Raw genomic sequence first — 14,360 nt, 5'->3', positions numbered from 1 at the left:
AATAATCGCCGGTACCGCTGGTTTGTGCCGTCTCCTCTTCTCCCTCCGTTTAACTCCAGACCTGCAGCCCCGGCGTCTCCTCCGTAGCTCCTCTGGGACCACAGGCCCGTCTCCGGGCAGCAGCAGAGGCTTACACAGCGCAATCAGCTGTTCACGCGAGTAAACAATGCCGCTACTCCGTTCGGCGAGGTTCTCCGTAACAAAGAGTAGAAAAAGTAGCAGAAGAACGCGGAGAACAGCGACAGAACCACATCCAGCCATTGTGGAAAGCTTAACTGATGATCTATGGGTTCTTTAAGCACGGATCCTTAATCGGTTACAGCAAATATACACAGATTAACACACACGACGGGAGCTGCGTCTGCAAGCAGCCAGCTGTGCCGGCGCCATTTTTTCGAAAAAAACAACAACAACAACAAAAAAACATGACTTAGCTAATGTTGATGACTCAGCACATCAACATTATGGTAATGTTGATGTGCTGAGTCCAAAGATCACATTGGTTTTGCTCAATCAGATCAACTTTCTGAAATAAGCTACATGTTGGTTTGGGATGCTGGGATGCAGCCATGATGGCTGATTACTGTTGGACTCTGAAGAGAGATTTCCCTGCTGCTGAAAATACGAGGCGGTCGAAGAAACGGAAGGTCATGCCGTAATCAGTGTTTATTACTCAGTTTACAGAAATCCAAAAGATAATTTAATTAATACACTATGTTTGAAAACTATTAGTTTTTCACCTAAAACATTTTTGGAATGAGAAATATTAACGGAAATGAACTGATATTGTCACAAAAATGTCATCAATTTAGTCAGAGGATCGGATTTCTCTGACCTGATTGAGAAAAATGGATGTCATTTTTGGATTCAGCTGTGCAAAATAGTCCTAATTCAGTTGAAAAAATATAGACAACCTCCAAAAAACATTTGTTTGTAACCCAGTGTCATTTAATGATTAAATTTTAGGAAGAAAGTGAGTGAAAAATCCTCAAACTTTTTTTTCTTAAGGTTTTTTGGCTCAGGCCTTTATTTTAGAGAAGTTAGACAGGAAAAGTGTGGAAGACATGAAGCAAAAGGTATCAGGCCGGGAATCGAACCTTCGGCGGCCTCAGTCCTCGACGCGGCCTCATGTGGGTCGTGTTTTACCCCAGCGCCACCACAGCACCCCAAACCTTTTCCTCACCTTGTTCTCTAGTTGTCACAGTGTTGACAGTAAATAGCAAAGCACTGAGTCCCTTTTTCTTTTACGAATCAGGCAAACTTTTAAGATGTAGCTCGTTGTATTGATAACAGCTAAAACCAATGCTGGTCTTAGAGTGAGGAAGGTTTTGGGCTCCAGCAGGAAGCCGGCCAGGATCTTGAAGTCACGCTGCAACGTTTTTCTCTCTGCAGCTCACAGTAGATGACCTGGTCGCCCTTCCTCAAGTCCGGACGATGGCCAATCAGCTGGTCACCGTCTCTGCCTCCGACACTGTGAGTGCCTCTGATTGGTTGACGAAGCCCGAGTGAGTGTTTGTCGAACGGCGTGTGCTGCCGCGCAGGGGGAAGTCCTGCTGGGGGAGAAGGGAATCCGCCTGGCCGGCTCCGACATCATGGCCTCCAACGGCGTCATCCACATGATCGACGGGCTGCTGTACCCGCCCTCCATCCTGCCCATCCTGCCGCACCGCTGCGACGTCACAAAGAGCAAGATCACCCTGGTGAGACGCCATGAAACCTGGTGATGCAGCAAAGGATTGTGGGGCTTTTCCAGATATTTTTATTAGAGCCAATCAAACAACTTAATTCTTATTGTACATATAGGCCTGTTGATAACAATATAATACAGGCAAAATAGTGCATCAAAGAAACTCGGTGCACCAGTTTCAGCCCTTCATTGTTGCTTTTTCAACAAAAGAAAAAAAGTTAAATTAAAAATAAAACACAAACTCTCCTTCACATCTGACCAAAGTCAACACAGAAAAACTCCCATCAGACATTCATAACCAGAGCAAAAGATCCTGATAACAGGCAGCCGGGCAAAAAGTTTGAGAAATAGGAATAAGAAGATTGGCATCTTTTGTGAAACTTTTGTGTACATCCTGATAAAGTATTATTTATTTATCTGAAGCTTTAAATAAAGCAGGGATGCTGAGGGACTTTTATCAGACTTCCAGTTCGGGGTGGCCATTTATCGAATCGTTTATCATTTATCGTGATAAATTTCTGGTAATGGTGAACATTTTGACTTGTTGTTGACACTTTAATTTCCTAATAATGATTAAAAAAACCAAAACTGTCAGTTTTACTATTTTCTCCACTGTGAGTTCAAAGAAATAATGAATAAAATTTAAAATATGATTAAATACAGTTAGTTTGAGCAGTTTAGTGATATAAATCACACTTCTTTATCTGATAAAGAAGCACGTTACAAATGTTTTCCAAGTGCATTATTTGTGTTTATGTAGCTACTATTGTTGTCATACATTCACAGACTTACAGTTACCTAAAAACAAAATAATAAATAATTCTTATTGTCACTTTTTATCATAAGAGTATTACAAAATATTGTGATAAAACTTTAAGTCCATATCGCCCAGCCCTACTTCCAGTGTGACTATGAAGAAGGATTGTGGGAGTTTAACTGCAGCAAAGTGGGCCATGGTTTTATTGTTTATTATTAAGACTAGAGAAGTATATATGTAATTTATATATATATTGGTATTAATAGATTTTCATTTTGGCGCATCTTCAGATGAAACTGAAGGCTGATTTGTTTTCTTAGGGTCCCTGTATTCACTGCAGCTTCCTCGACCAGACTGCGTGTCCTGAAGGCACCGTGGAAATGGTGAATATTCATTATTCACATAGAGGAGCAGATTTTTGTTTCCTTCCTGCAGTAAATTCACAGTGAATCTTTGAAAATGATTCTCCTCAGTTCAGTCGTGGGAAATAAGTTCAAACCCAAAACGTTTCTGATTCTTGTGATCCTAATCACTTCAAACGCTTCGTCATATTTTCCTGTTGGTTTTTCTCAGGAGAGTCATCAGATCGGCTGCGACTACGCGAATCTTCCTTTTGGACAAATCCACAACAAAGGCTGTGCCAAATACTGCAACGCCACCAAGCCGGTGAGAGCAGGAACTGCAGCTCAGACTCCTTACATATGAACTCTGGTTGTATTTCCTATAGAGCAGTCTTTCTCAAACTATGGTTCCCGGACCACTGGTGGTCTGCTGGCGCCCTCTAGTGGTCCGCAAGGTACTGCATGTAAACAACCGACTTGAGCTTCAGCTAGCTTACAAAAGGATTGTGTTTAAAAATAAGAATGGGTAAGTGGCTTAAAGATGGGTCACTCAAGAAAAACAGAAGATGGAAAGAAAACGAAGATTACTTACATGATCAAAACTGCTGGGAGTTTTGATGTGTCATTCACGAACAGTTTGATTCTTTTGAACAGTTCTATGCCCGAACGAGTCTCAGTAGGTGAGAATTTAGTTTTTTACGACTTTGTTGCAATGTGGGGTAGTAAATGCTGTTCCAGGGTTGTGCTGAGCCGCCTCTGCCTGCAGGTGGCGCAGTGCTGCAGCGGGTTCTACGGTCCGGACTGCAAGCCATGCATCGGAGGCTTCCAGCATCCCTGCTACGACAAAGGAACGGTGAGGAACGCTGAGCCCAGCCGCCGCTGCCTCCTGATTGGCCGACTGTCAATGCTGTTTGTCCCGTCCTCAGTGTCTCGACGGTATCCATGGTAACGGCTCCTGCAGCTGTCACCCGGGGTTCAAAGGAATCGCCTGTCACATCTGCTCGGATTCGTCCAAACATGGAGAAAACTGTGACGAAGGTTAACTCTTCCTCTTCCTCCTGACCGCCGTTTGACCTGAAACGATTACATTTAATCATTTAAAAATCATTACTTTGCTTTTCTTGCTTCAATCAGAGTTAAAGTTGATGTTTTATTGGCGGTCTGAACCCAGAGCGTGGTTTCTGATGTCCTGATCCTCAGAGTGTCGCTGCGTCCACGGCCTGTGCGACAACCGGCCCGGCAGCGGCGGCGCGTGTCGGAGGGGGTCGTGTTCGGACGGGTTCTCTGGAGATTACTGCGACCGGACGGCCACGCCCTGCAACGCAGACGGCCTGCTGGCTCACTGCCACGTCCACGCCTACTGCACACACTCCGGCCTCAACTACAGGTGAGGCTTCAAGCTTTTTATGTCGACTAGGGCTCCAACGATTCCTCGATTATTAAAGTTCCTGGAGGAAAATGCATCTGCCTCGAAGCTTCATTAAGTTAGGTTTTATTATTTGGCGTACCGAGTTCCGGCCGGGACTTTATTTGTGTTGGGCAGTGAGCTCAGCTCCGCCTTCGAGTTGTTGCCAACAACTGACAGCATAACGTCCAATTTTCCAGGTTTTTATCCAAAGTGGGATAAAAACCTACTGGTTTTTGGGGAACCAGTAAGCATCCTGAAATTGACTGGCGCGATGCTTGGGGTATGATAGCCTTTCTCCTCCCAGACTGCATGGTGAAGAGCTTGTAAGACATTATTAGTAATGAACAAGCCTTCAGTGCAGTTAGTACTTAAACTGTCACTACATAGTAAAGTCTCGAGATTTTCCCTCAAACTCAAAGGCAAACCAAAGCCGTCTGGATCCACAGGAACAGAGAAGAATGCATCTGAAACGTCAACCACAGAAAAAAACCCTGAGGAAGGATTTGATGAGGATTAGGCATCCGGGCTGCACATGGCACAATTGCGAGAATCGAACAGGTTTTTCAGCTAGTTTGAATTGTTTGACACAGTGCAGTGTGAAAGAGAACCACAGCAGCTGAAAATGTAACAAATGTTGTAGCTTTAGTCCCCAATCGAACCGAGTCTATCAGGTGTGGAACCAGCGTCTCCTCAGCCCGTCGTCCTGCTCTGTGTTGCTCCAGGTGTATCTGCAGGGACGGATACGAAGGCGACGGCCACTCCTGCTCTCCCATCAACCTGTGCCTGAAGAGCAGCCGCGGCGGCTGCGACGCCAACGTAAGGCCGGCCGCTCCGCACCGCTCGCACCTCAGACAGAGTTGCTGCACGCGGTCCTGTGTGGTGACCGCCCGTCCCTCTTGCCCCGCAGGCCGAGTGTGTGTTCGTGGCTCCTGGTAACGTTTCGTGTGTGTGCGCCGAGGGATGGATGGGCGACGGGACGGTCTGCGTGGAAATCAACAACTGTGAGCTGCAAGAGCGGGGCGGCTGCAGCCCCAACGCCACCTGCAACCACATTGGACCGGGACAGGTCGGCGAAAATCCCCATCTATCCGTCCGTCTGTCCGTTTTCTGTCAGTAGAGACCAGGAATCCCAGGAAACATAAAAAAGCATAAAACTTTTACATTTATCATGTGCCACAGCTTGAAATGTAAAACCTTTGTACACAATGAAGCCCTTATGATTGATGTATTTAAAAAAATGCATTCTATAATAAAAAAGCATGAGATCACCAGTGTTCTCCTACATATCTCATAAATGTTTTTTATGAGCCAAAAGTTTTACATTTACCTGCAGAAAAGTGTCAACGAGTAAAAAAAACTCCTCTTTTGGTTCTGGTAAACTTTATTATGCTGTGCTCATCACCAAAACAAACAGCATAAAGGACAGTATAAATCCCACAACATGCACTACTGTCCTGATAGTGCCCCCTAGTGGACTGGCATGTAATAAAGCAAAACAAAGGAGAAACAAAAAGATCCTTTTAAATAAACTTCTGTTTTCTGTGTGCAGAGCGAATGCGTTTGTAAAACTGGTTACATGGGAGACGGAAAGGTGTGCGACTTCATCAATCCCTGCCTGATCCACAATGGAGGCTGCCATGACCTGGTACACACACACACACACACACACACACACAGAAATCTCTGAACGTCTGGTCTTACTCAGGCCTATTGGTGGTCAGGGGGCGGGGCTAATCTTTCCACTTTAAAGGCTCCTATTGGTTGTGTGTCAGGCCAAGTGTAAGCTGCAGGAGGGCGGCGTTCACACCTGCACCTGTATGGACGGCTACGGCGGCGATGGGAAGCTGTGCTACGGGTCGCTCCTGGACGTAAGTAGCAGCAGAGGATTGGTGAAGGTTCTCTCGGGTCTGGTTTCTCTTGGGATGGTTCTGACCCGTGATTGTCTTTGGGATTTTTAGGAGCTGGACATGAACTTCAAGTTCTACAACTTCTACAAGCTGATCCAGGTGGGTCCGACCAGGTTTGTTCTGTCTGCAATGTGTGTTTGTGGTCCGAGTTCTGGTGGTTTAAGGCTCTTCTCCATTCATTTCAATAGGATTTAAATCAGAAAATACTTTAGAAATGATAGAAAATGAAAATATAAAGATAGAAATCTGTGACTCATGGAGGCAGAAGACTTCTTGCTCTCTCCTTTAGTTTTGGGAAAAACTGAACCGAACCGAGTCTCTGGTCCAGATCGAAACTGAACCGAACCGAGTCTCTAGTTCAGATCGAAACTGAACCGAATCAAGGTTCTGGTCCAGATTAAAACTGAAGTCGTGTTTGGTGGTGTCTGGTTGCAGAAGTCCAGAAACTCGGAGGACCTGAGTGGGAACCTGACCGTTCTGGTTCCGTCTCGGGAAGCCATGAGGACTCTGAGCACAGAGGAGAACTCGTTCTGGACCAGCCGGCACTTCCTGCCCCACTTGCTGCGGTCAGAATCACTTTCATTTGATCCCTGGGTCACGATTTAAAAACTTTATTTATAACTATACAACATTACAAACATGAACCTGAATCAGCCCTGAATACAAATGATCAACTAAACGTGATTTAAACCAAACAGGAAGGTGGTTCTGACCCGGGTTGTTGGTTCTGGTTCTGCTGGTTTCAGGGCCCACATCCTCCCTGGCATTTACTCTCTGGAGGATCTGGACCGCCTGGTGGGACACTGCCTGCCCACTCTGGACCCGGCCATCCAGTGGGACATCAGGAACGTCAGCGGGGTAAGAACAGGATAGCAGAGTCATTGGACCAAGACCTGGACGGATTCACCTGGACTCACCTGGACGGACTCTCCTGGACTCACCTGGACAGACTCACCTGGACGGACTCTCCTGGACTCACCTGGACAGACTCACCTGGACGGACTCTCCTGGACTCACCTGGACAGACTCACCTGGACTCACCTGGACGGACTCACCTGGTCAGACTCACCTGGAATAGTGATCCAGTAAACATGGAGCGGCCTGAGCGTGTCTCTGCCTGCCTAAAGGGGCGGTGTGATGTGTTTCCCAGCCACATGGAGCCATTTTATAGCACAGTACAGTCTGTTACCTTCAGTTGTTATAAAAATGGTACAGATATGAAATATGACTTAAAAGAAATTTTACTTTGTAAAATTTTACTTGAAATTGGGCCTCTGTCTCTTTAAAACCTCCTGCTCTTTCTGAAGCTCCGCCTTCAGGAAGTCATCACAACATGGCTCCTCTATTAACCCTGAACAACATTTTTACCAGCGTTTCACTGGGAAGTAGCTCCTGTAATGAGCTCATCACCAGGTGTTTGCTAATTGCTGCTAGCTAGTCTGAAGGGGCTGAGTGGGGGAGGAGCTTTGTCTGAAAGGTGGGCTAGGTTCTTCCAGGTGTTTTGCACAGCTAAATGGTTGCCATGGAGATTAAAGGATTCCTCAAACAGTCAACTTCACATAATAATACTGCCTCTTTAATTCCAACATCCATAATTTAATCCTTTAGAAGCTGCTAAAATAATGAAACATTAAGAAATGGAGAGTAAGCTGATCAGACTGAGCCAGAAAGCTTCATCTTCATCACAGACGAAGAACAGACTGTTTCCCACTCTGGAGAGCTGGTCTTGTCATACTGGGAGAGTTTCTACTGGGTAGAAATGAAACAGATTTTTACTCTGCAGAAGTAAAAAGTAAAATAAAGAATAGTAATGTCATTCTTCCTGCCTTTCTTCATAATTACAAACATCTTCAGATCTTGAAACATCTGAAAATGTGAAAGTTTAAAGTTTAAATTCGGTTTCTGTTTTTCAGGAATCTGGGTTATAATAGCTTTGGGTTATTTTTATTTTGATGTCATGAACTAAACAAACGCTAAAACATTGTTTGTGTGCAGACGCTCCACATCGGAAACGCCTCCATCATCAGACACAACCAGCCTGCCATCAACGGCTACATCCACATCATCGACTGGGTAGGGGTCAGAGGTCATGCACTCGATGCGAAAACAAGTTTTCCAGTGCAGTGACAAAGAAAAGACTTGTTCCTCTACTGTATCAATGTTTACTGATCTGGAAATCAAAATGGCAGCAATGGGAGATTGTTGTGCAGAAACCCGGGTTATAATAGTTTTGTTAGTTTTTGCTATAGTTTAGTTTTATTTTGTTGTTTATCAAATTCAGTTAATTTTAATTTGGTGATTGGTTAAATATTGTTTAGGTCTAGTTCAGCTTTTATTAGTTGTAGTTTTAGTTTTTTATACGGTTAATTTTCAGGTGCAGAATTCATAAAGGTCAAAGTATTGTGATTATGTTTGCATTGATTGGGTAATGAATACTCAACAGAAGATACAATTTAAAAAAAATATTTTCACTTATTGTTGAACAACCAACCGACTCCAGGAGTTTTCTCCCAACTTTTCTGCTGCCATTTTGCAGACTAGCGTAGCCTAGCGTAGCGTAGCCTAGCGTAGCGTAGCCGCCAGGAAGAGTATGGAGTACCACAAGTTGCAGACAGCTGATGTAGACTGCTTGTTTGGGGAAAAAAAATTAATTTCACATCCGTACAAAAGGGTAAAAAAAAATAGATTAATAAACCAAAACTCTATAAATTCAGTATGTTTTAGTTTTATAAACGCATAATAAGGTTCCAGGTAATTATACTTTTTTTCCCACTGACTTATTTTTACTTATTTCAGTTTACAAAAATGTTATTTTGTTAGTTTTGTTAACTTTAATAACCTCTACAGGAAGTGTAGACCAAACTCTTGGTGAGTTAATCTGGTTCAGTTTCACAGTGAAATCTGTCAACTGACTTCATGTTGTCGTCCATGATCAGGTTCTGCTCCCGGCCCGTTCAGGCCTCCCCCCCGAACCGCCCACCCTCATGGCATTCCTCAACTCGTCCTCCAGCTTCTCTCTCTTCAGACGGGCCGCTCTGGTCAGAACTGGTCCCGGCGCTCTAATGTTTGGACCCTGATCTCCCCCCGGTACTGACGGTCTCGCCTCCTCACAGATCTACAACTTGACGGATCGTCTCGCCGATGAGGAATTCACTCTGCTGCTGCCGACGGACGAGGCCGTCACCAACCACCTCAGCGGGACAAACTCATCGGTTCTGGTGGGTCCAGTTGGGTCCAGAACACTCCAATCATTCTTATCATTTAGAATATAACAGTGGGATGCTGAAATCCTGGTTTACAACATTAAAATAATAATAAACAGTCATTTAAATGATAAGCCTAAAATGAAAATAAATTGATAAATTGAACAGTTCCTGTTCAAACCTCTATGAGGCGCTGTTTCTAAGTTACACAGTCACAGATTAGCACAGCTGTCACAACAGGGTCATTTTTCAGTTATTTTAACATGTTATTCATTCGTTTATAAACGTCAGTTTCAAACTAAATGCTAATTAAATATTTAGCTTGCTAGCTAACTAATAAATGAATAAGATGGTGGAAATACGACTGAAAATGAACCTCCATGTTTTTCTCTCAGGCTAAATATCCAGAGTTATTATTGTTGTTAATAGTTCCCACAACCGGAAGTGGAAGCGGAAGTGATCTGTGCCACTGAGCCGCCATCTTGGTTGGCAAGTGCAATGATGAACCACGGCTTCGAGTATACAGAAAAAGAAGAGATTTAAGACTCAATAGTCATAAAGTGCTTATAAGTACTTCATAAAGCGCTACACAAGTATAAACCATTTACCATAAGTTAGATAAGAATGAGGTGAGAGCTAGTCATAAGCTTGTGGGTTGTTTATGGTTGTCATAGCAACTCCTTACCAACCGTCATGAGAGTTAGCTATGGATGCCTACCAAGATGGCTGTCGGCGACAAAGTTCCCGGAAGTGTGACGTCACATGAGAGCTAGACGATAGTGTAACTTTACTAACGACCCTCATTACATCATAAATCAAACCTGATGCTGGAGGATCAGGTTATCAGCATCGACTCGTCATGTCTGCTGTCCAGGACTGGGACGTGCTGCAGTACCACGTGATTCCCAAGGAGCTGCTGTTGCCCGACCATCTGCACGACGGCCTGCTGAAGAACACGCTGCTGGGCTCGGACCACCAGGTCCAGTTCCACCTGACCAACACCAACCAGGTACCGGAACCTTCACTGGGTCGGGGGTCGGGCTTGACTGGGTTGTTTCAGGCTGCTGGTGGATCCAGGTCTTCCTCTGCTTTGATTAGACCCCGGTTAGTCTCTCCATGCACAGGGCTTGTTCTCCATGTGGATGGGAGGATTCTCTCCAGCTTCCTCCCAGTCCAGAAACTAGGAGTGCGCCGATAAATCGGCCCTGATTTCTTTGATTTTAGAGATTGGTGGTCGGCTGATCCTTAAATGTGAAACCGATCTTATCCACCGATCGTATCCTTCTCAGCAAAGCTCCAAGTATCAGCTTCTGTCCTCTTCTGCCCTGCAGTGAGAGGTTTGACTGTTAGCCCCGCCCACCAGGTCATGGCTGCACCTTTAAAGTTAACAGTAGTCACCTCACTGTTACCAACTCGCCGCCTTTCTTGCTATATTTAGCAACATTTCAGATAAAACAATCTGTACTGACCAAATCGGAGTCAGCAGGTCAGGTGGTTTAAAGGTCGGTGGATCGGCCAGAAAACTGCAGTCGGTGCCCTGCTGCCTGAAACTCCACTGTCAGGTAAATCCTGAGGTGAGGTGAGAAACCTCCAGACTGGAGACCTGTCCTGACCTCATGACCTCTGGAGACCTGCCACCCACCCATGACCCTGCAGGGCCCAGCTGGTATCAATGGTGGAAGGCTGAAAAGGCTGAATCCTGAACGACTTTAGTTGCTTTGTTACATAAAAATCCTCAGAAGTTTTCAGCTTTTTGTTTCAAGGCTGTTCCGCTCTTCCTCCTCCTCTTCGTCCTGCAGACGGCCGTGAACGACGTTCCTCTGAACGGCAGCGTCGTGGAGACGCAGTACGGCGTCATCTTGGTCCTGCCGCAGGTCCTGCGGGTTCGGCGCAACAGATGCAGCCAGCCGATCTCCCTGCTGGTCAGGGTACGCATGCAGGAGGCGGAGCGCTTTCCCTCACGCTGCTGGGTAGAAGCCCTAATCTAATCCCAATCTGTCTGCAGGGCCGCTGCTCAGACTGCGATGAACCTCCTCGATGCATGTTCAACTACAGCCCAGTAAGAAACCGGTTCATTCAGCCTGAACCAGTAGCAGGACGTCCTTCATAGTTTAGTTTTATTTCATTGTGACTTTTTGTTTATCTAATTCAATTAGTTTTTAACTGTGTGTTTGTTAGTTTTTATTAGTTAGTATTAGTTCAATATTGTTTAGTTTTAGTTTAGTGTTTATTAGTTATAATAGTTTTAGTTTTTCATACTTTGGTTAATTTTTAGGTGCAGAATTCAAAACCGTCAGGGTATTGTGATTATATTGACATCGTTACACAACAGAAGACACCATGTTCAAAAAAATATTCAATTATTGATCAACAAACAGATTCTGGAGTTTTCTCCCAACTTTTGCTGCCACCATTTTGTGACAGAGTGTCGTAATTTGCCGATAGCTGATGAAAACTGCTTGGGTGGGGAAAATAAATTGATTTCACATCAGTTCAAAAGGCTAAAAAATAGGTAAATGAACACAAAAAACTAACATTTTTCTATAATTTCAGTATGTTTTATTTCAGTTTTTACCTGTTAATTACCATTTTTATTCATTTCAGTTAATAAAAATGTTTTCTGAATTTCAGTATTTGTTATTTTGTTAGTTTTAGTTAACTGTAGTAACCTTGGTTCTGATGGGCCTGACTCAGATAATCTGCTGTCTCCGTTTCTGCCCCAGATCCGGGATCGGTTTCCTGCCAACATGAAGCCCAACTGTTTCTACCGGAAGCGGGTCGGACAGCGGAGGAAGTCGGTGCCGGGCTGCACCATGAAATGCCTTCGAACCTCCTCGGTCAGCGCCGGTAGCGGAGCCCGGCTCGGTTCTGCTCACAGCTAACCGACCGGGAACTCCAGCGCCTGGTCCAGATTATCAGTAATCTGGAATCCTGTTTACAGCTCCTTTATAATCAACCCACTTCCTGTTGTTCTGAAAGATGTTTAGTTTTTCAGGCCTGAATGAGAACAGAGAGCAGAACGGAAAACGACCTCATGCTATGAAAACAAAAATCTCAGAAAACAACTTTAACTGTTTGTAACCTAGGAAACGGTCTCCTCTCCCCGCCCCGCAGAATCACGCCTGCTGCCCCGGTTTCTACGGCCACGAGTGCTTCAAATGCCCCGGAGACGACGGCAGCCCCTGCTCCAATCACGGCCAGTGCCAGGACGGTAACCACGGCAACGGGGAGTGCCGCTGCTACGAGGGTTTCCATGGCACCGCCTGTGAGGACTGCGAACCGGGCCGCTACGGAGTAAACTGCACCTCCAGTGAGAGACACACACACCCCCACACACACACTGACAGAATGACACAGGCGCTTCTTTCTGCCACCACCAGGGGGCGACACCCTGAGAGACTGGCCCAGTTTACCAGTATACCCAGTTTGTGAGGCTGTTCGGCATCAGAGGGTTGATTTATGAGGAACAATAAAAACAGGATTTCCCAGACTGAGTGTCGTCAGAGCTGGAGCTGAACAGAGGAGTTTATGTAAATAATTCATTTGTGTCAAACTCATTTTCATTTTGGGTCACAACATCTGGGCTCTTAAAGGGCCAGTGGTGGAAGAATGTAAAACCCATTAAGAAACTTAAAATATTAATAACTATGTCTGCTTTTGATTTAACATCAGTGTCTCAAGATTTTTTTATTATTTTTGTGATTTTTCTTGCAATTAAAATCACTGATTTTGTGGCTCTAATTTAGAAATATGTGCAAGAAATTTTGTGATATTTCTGCTTAACTATGCCATTAAATGTGACTTTTTGTTACCTGCTACATTGATTACATAATATAACTTCACATCAGTTAAAGCTGAGCTATCAGTAGTGTAAAAGTAAGAAATACTGCCACCTGCAGGTGGGAGTTAGTATCACTTAAATCCATTTTTTTGTTTTTTATCAATTTCACCAGAAAAAGTAAAAAAAACTCACAACAGTGCACTAGCATGAAAAGATTCTGCAATATGTTGATTTTGTGAGAATTTCTGTGATCAAGGACTCAAAAAACTGGAGGGACAGATTGATGTAATTTGTCAATGTCAAATTTATTTATTTATCACTTTTAAAAACAGGTTTAAACTGCACTGAAGTTATGTACAAAACAATAACACAGTAGAATAAATCTATCAAAAAAGAGAAAAAAATAAGCAGAGTAAATAAAAATAAAACATTACAACAGAAAAGATACAATATCAGGCCTCAATTAAATGCCGACGAATAAAAATAAGTTTTAAGAAGTGATTTAAAATGAGCCAGACTGTGGGCCGAGATAATCTGGAGAGGGAGATTATCCCAGAGAATAGGAGCAGCAGCGAAGGCCGATCTCCTTTACTCTGAAGTAAATAGTAACTGATTAATAGATCTTAAGGTTCTGGACACAGAGTGAAGTTTCGAAAGATCTTGGGGATCAGAAGGGGCCAACCCATTTCATTTGGGCCACATAAAGAGCCATAGTGGGCCGGATTTGGCCCCCAGGCCTCGAGTTTGGCACATGTGAAATAATCATTCAGACAGCTGATCCCAGCAGAACCCATCCCTGCTGCGAACAGATGGGACTCGGTTCTGCTTGGCTGCTTAAATGAAGCTGAGATGAAAGCAGGGTTCTGCTGGTTCTGCTGGTTCTGTTCGCTGCAGAGTGCTCATGTGACCACGGGAAGTGTGACGACGGTCTGGCAGGAAGCGGCAGGTGTCTTTGCTACAAAGGCTGGAAAGGAGCTACCTGCTCTGCAGGTACGTCCAACAACACGGATCTGTGATTGTGCTCCATGTTGACCTTTGACCTGTGTCTAAATGCTCCTCAGAGATCAGAGATGACGCCTGCGGCGGCGTCTGCGATGAGAATGCCAAGTAAGTTTCTGCATGTCTGTCTTCACCAGCTGCTGATTTAACAAGGAGATGTAATAATGCAGGCGTTACGAGGTGACACCAGAACCAAGCAGAACCAAGCAGAGAAAACTCCCAACCAGAACCTAACCAGAACCCAACCAGAACTCAACCAGAACCCATTCAGAACACA

The 14,360-nt window shown here is 44.6% G+C and overlaps 1 protein-coding gene across 3 annotated transcripts in view; it reads left to right on the top strand.

Moving 5' to 3' along the window:
- The window catches only part of stab1 (stabilin 1), a 63,872-nt gene that overhangs the window by 25,714 nt on the left and 23,798 nt on the right, over positions 1-14,360 (top strand). For all 3 annotated transcript variants that reach the window (XM_032549327.1, XM_032549328.1, XM_032549329.1), the window contains 24 exons: positions 1,393-1,473; positions 1,542-1,700; positions 2,765-2,827; positions 3,018-3,110; positions 3,552-3,638; positions 3,712-3,823; positions 3,986-4,172; positions 4,916-5,009; positions 5,101-5,259; positions 5,743-5,838; positions 5,966-6,061; positions 6,152-6,199; positions 6,536-6,666; positions 6,847-6,958; positions 8,096-8,173; positions 9,037-9,138; positions 9,214-9,318; positions 10,178-10,312; positions 11,103-11,231; positions 11,309-11,362; positions 12,027-12,140; positions 12,418-12,613; positions 13,979-14,074; positions 14,146-14,191. In XM_032549327.1, coding sequence (XP_032405218.1) covers positions 1,393-1,473; positions 1,542-1,700; positions 2,765-2,827; positions 3,018-3,110; positions 3,552-3,638; positions 3,712-3,823; positions 3,986-4,172; positions 4,916-5,009; positions 5,101-5,259; positions 5,743-5,838; positions 5,966-6,061; positions 6,152-6,199; positions 6,536-6,666; positions 6,847-6,958; positions 8,096-8,173; positions 9,037-9,138; positions 9,214-9,318; positions 10,178-10,312; positions 11,103-11,231; positions 11,309-11,362; positions 12,027-12,140; positions 12,418-12,613; positions 13,979-14,074; positions 14,146-14,191 — 2,573 coding nt within the window. The remainder of the gene's footprint in view (positions 1-1,392; positions 1,474-1,541; positions 1,701-2,764; positions 2,828-3,017; positions 3,111-3,551; positions 3,639-3,711; positions 3,824-3,985; positions 4,173-4,915; positions 5,010-5,100; positions 5,260-5,742; positions 5,839-5,965; positions 6,062-6,151; positions 6,200-6,535; positions 6,667-6,846; positions 6,959-8,095; positions 8,174-9,036; positions 9,139-9,213; positions 9,319-10,177; positions 10,313-11,102; positions 11,232-11,308; positions 11,363-12,026; positions 12,141-12,417; positions 12,614-13,978; positions 14,075-14,145; positions 14,192-14,360) is intronic.

This window comes from Xiphophorus hellerii, chromosome 20, assembly GCF_003331165.1.
Source record: "Xiphophorus hellerii strain 12219 chromosome 20, Xiphophorus_hellerii-4.1, whole genome shotgun sequence".
NCBI lineage: Eukaryota > Metazoa > Chordata > Actinopteri > Cyprinodontiformes > Poeciliidae > Xiphophorus > Xiphophorus hellerii.
Note: the sequence above shows the minus strand (reverse complement) of the source record. Positions and strands in the feature narration are given on the sequence as shown.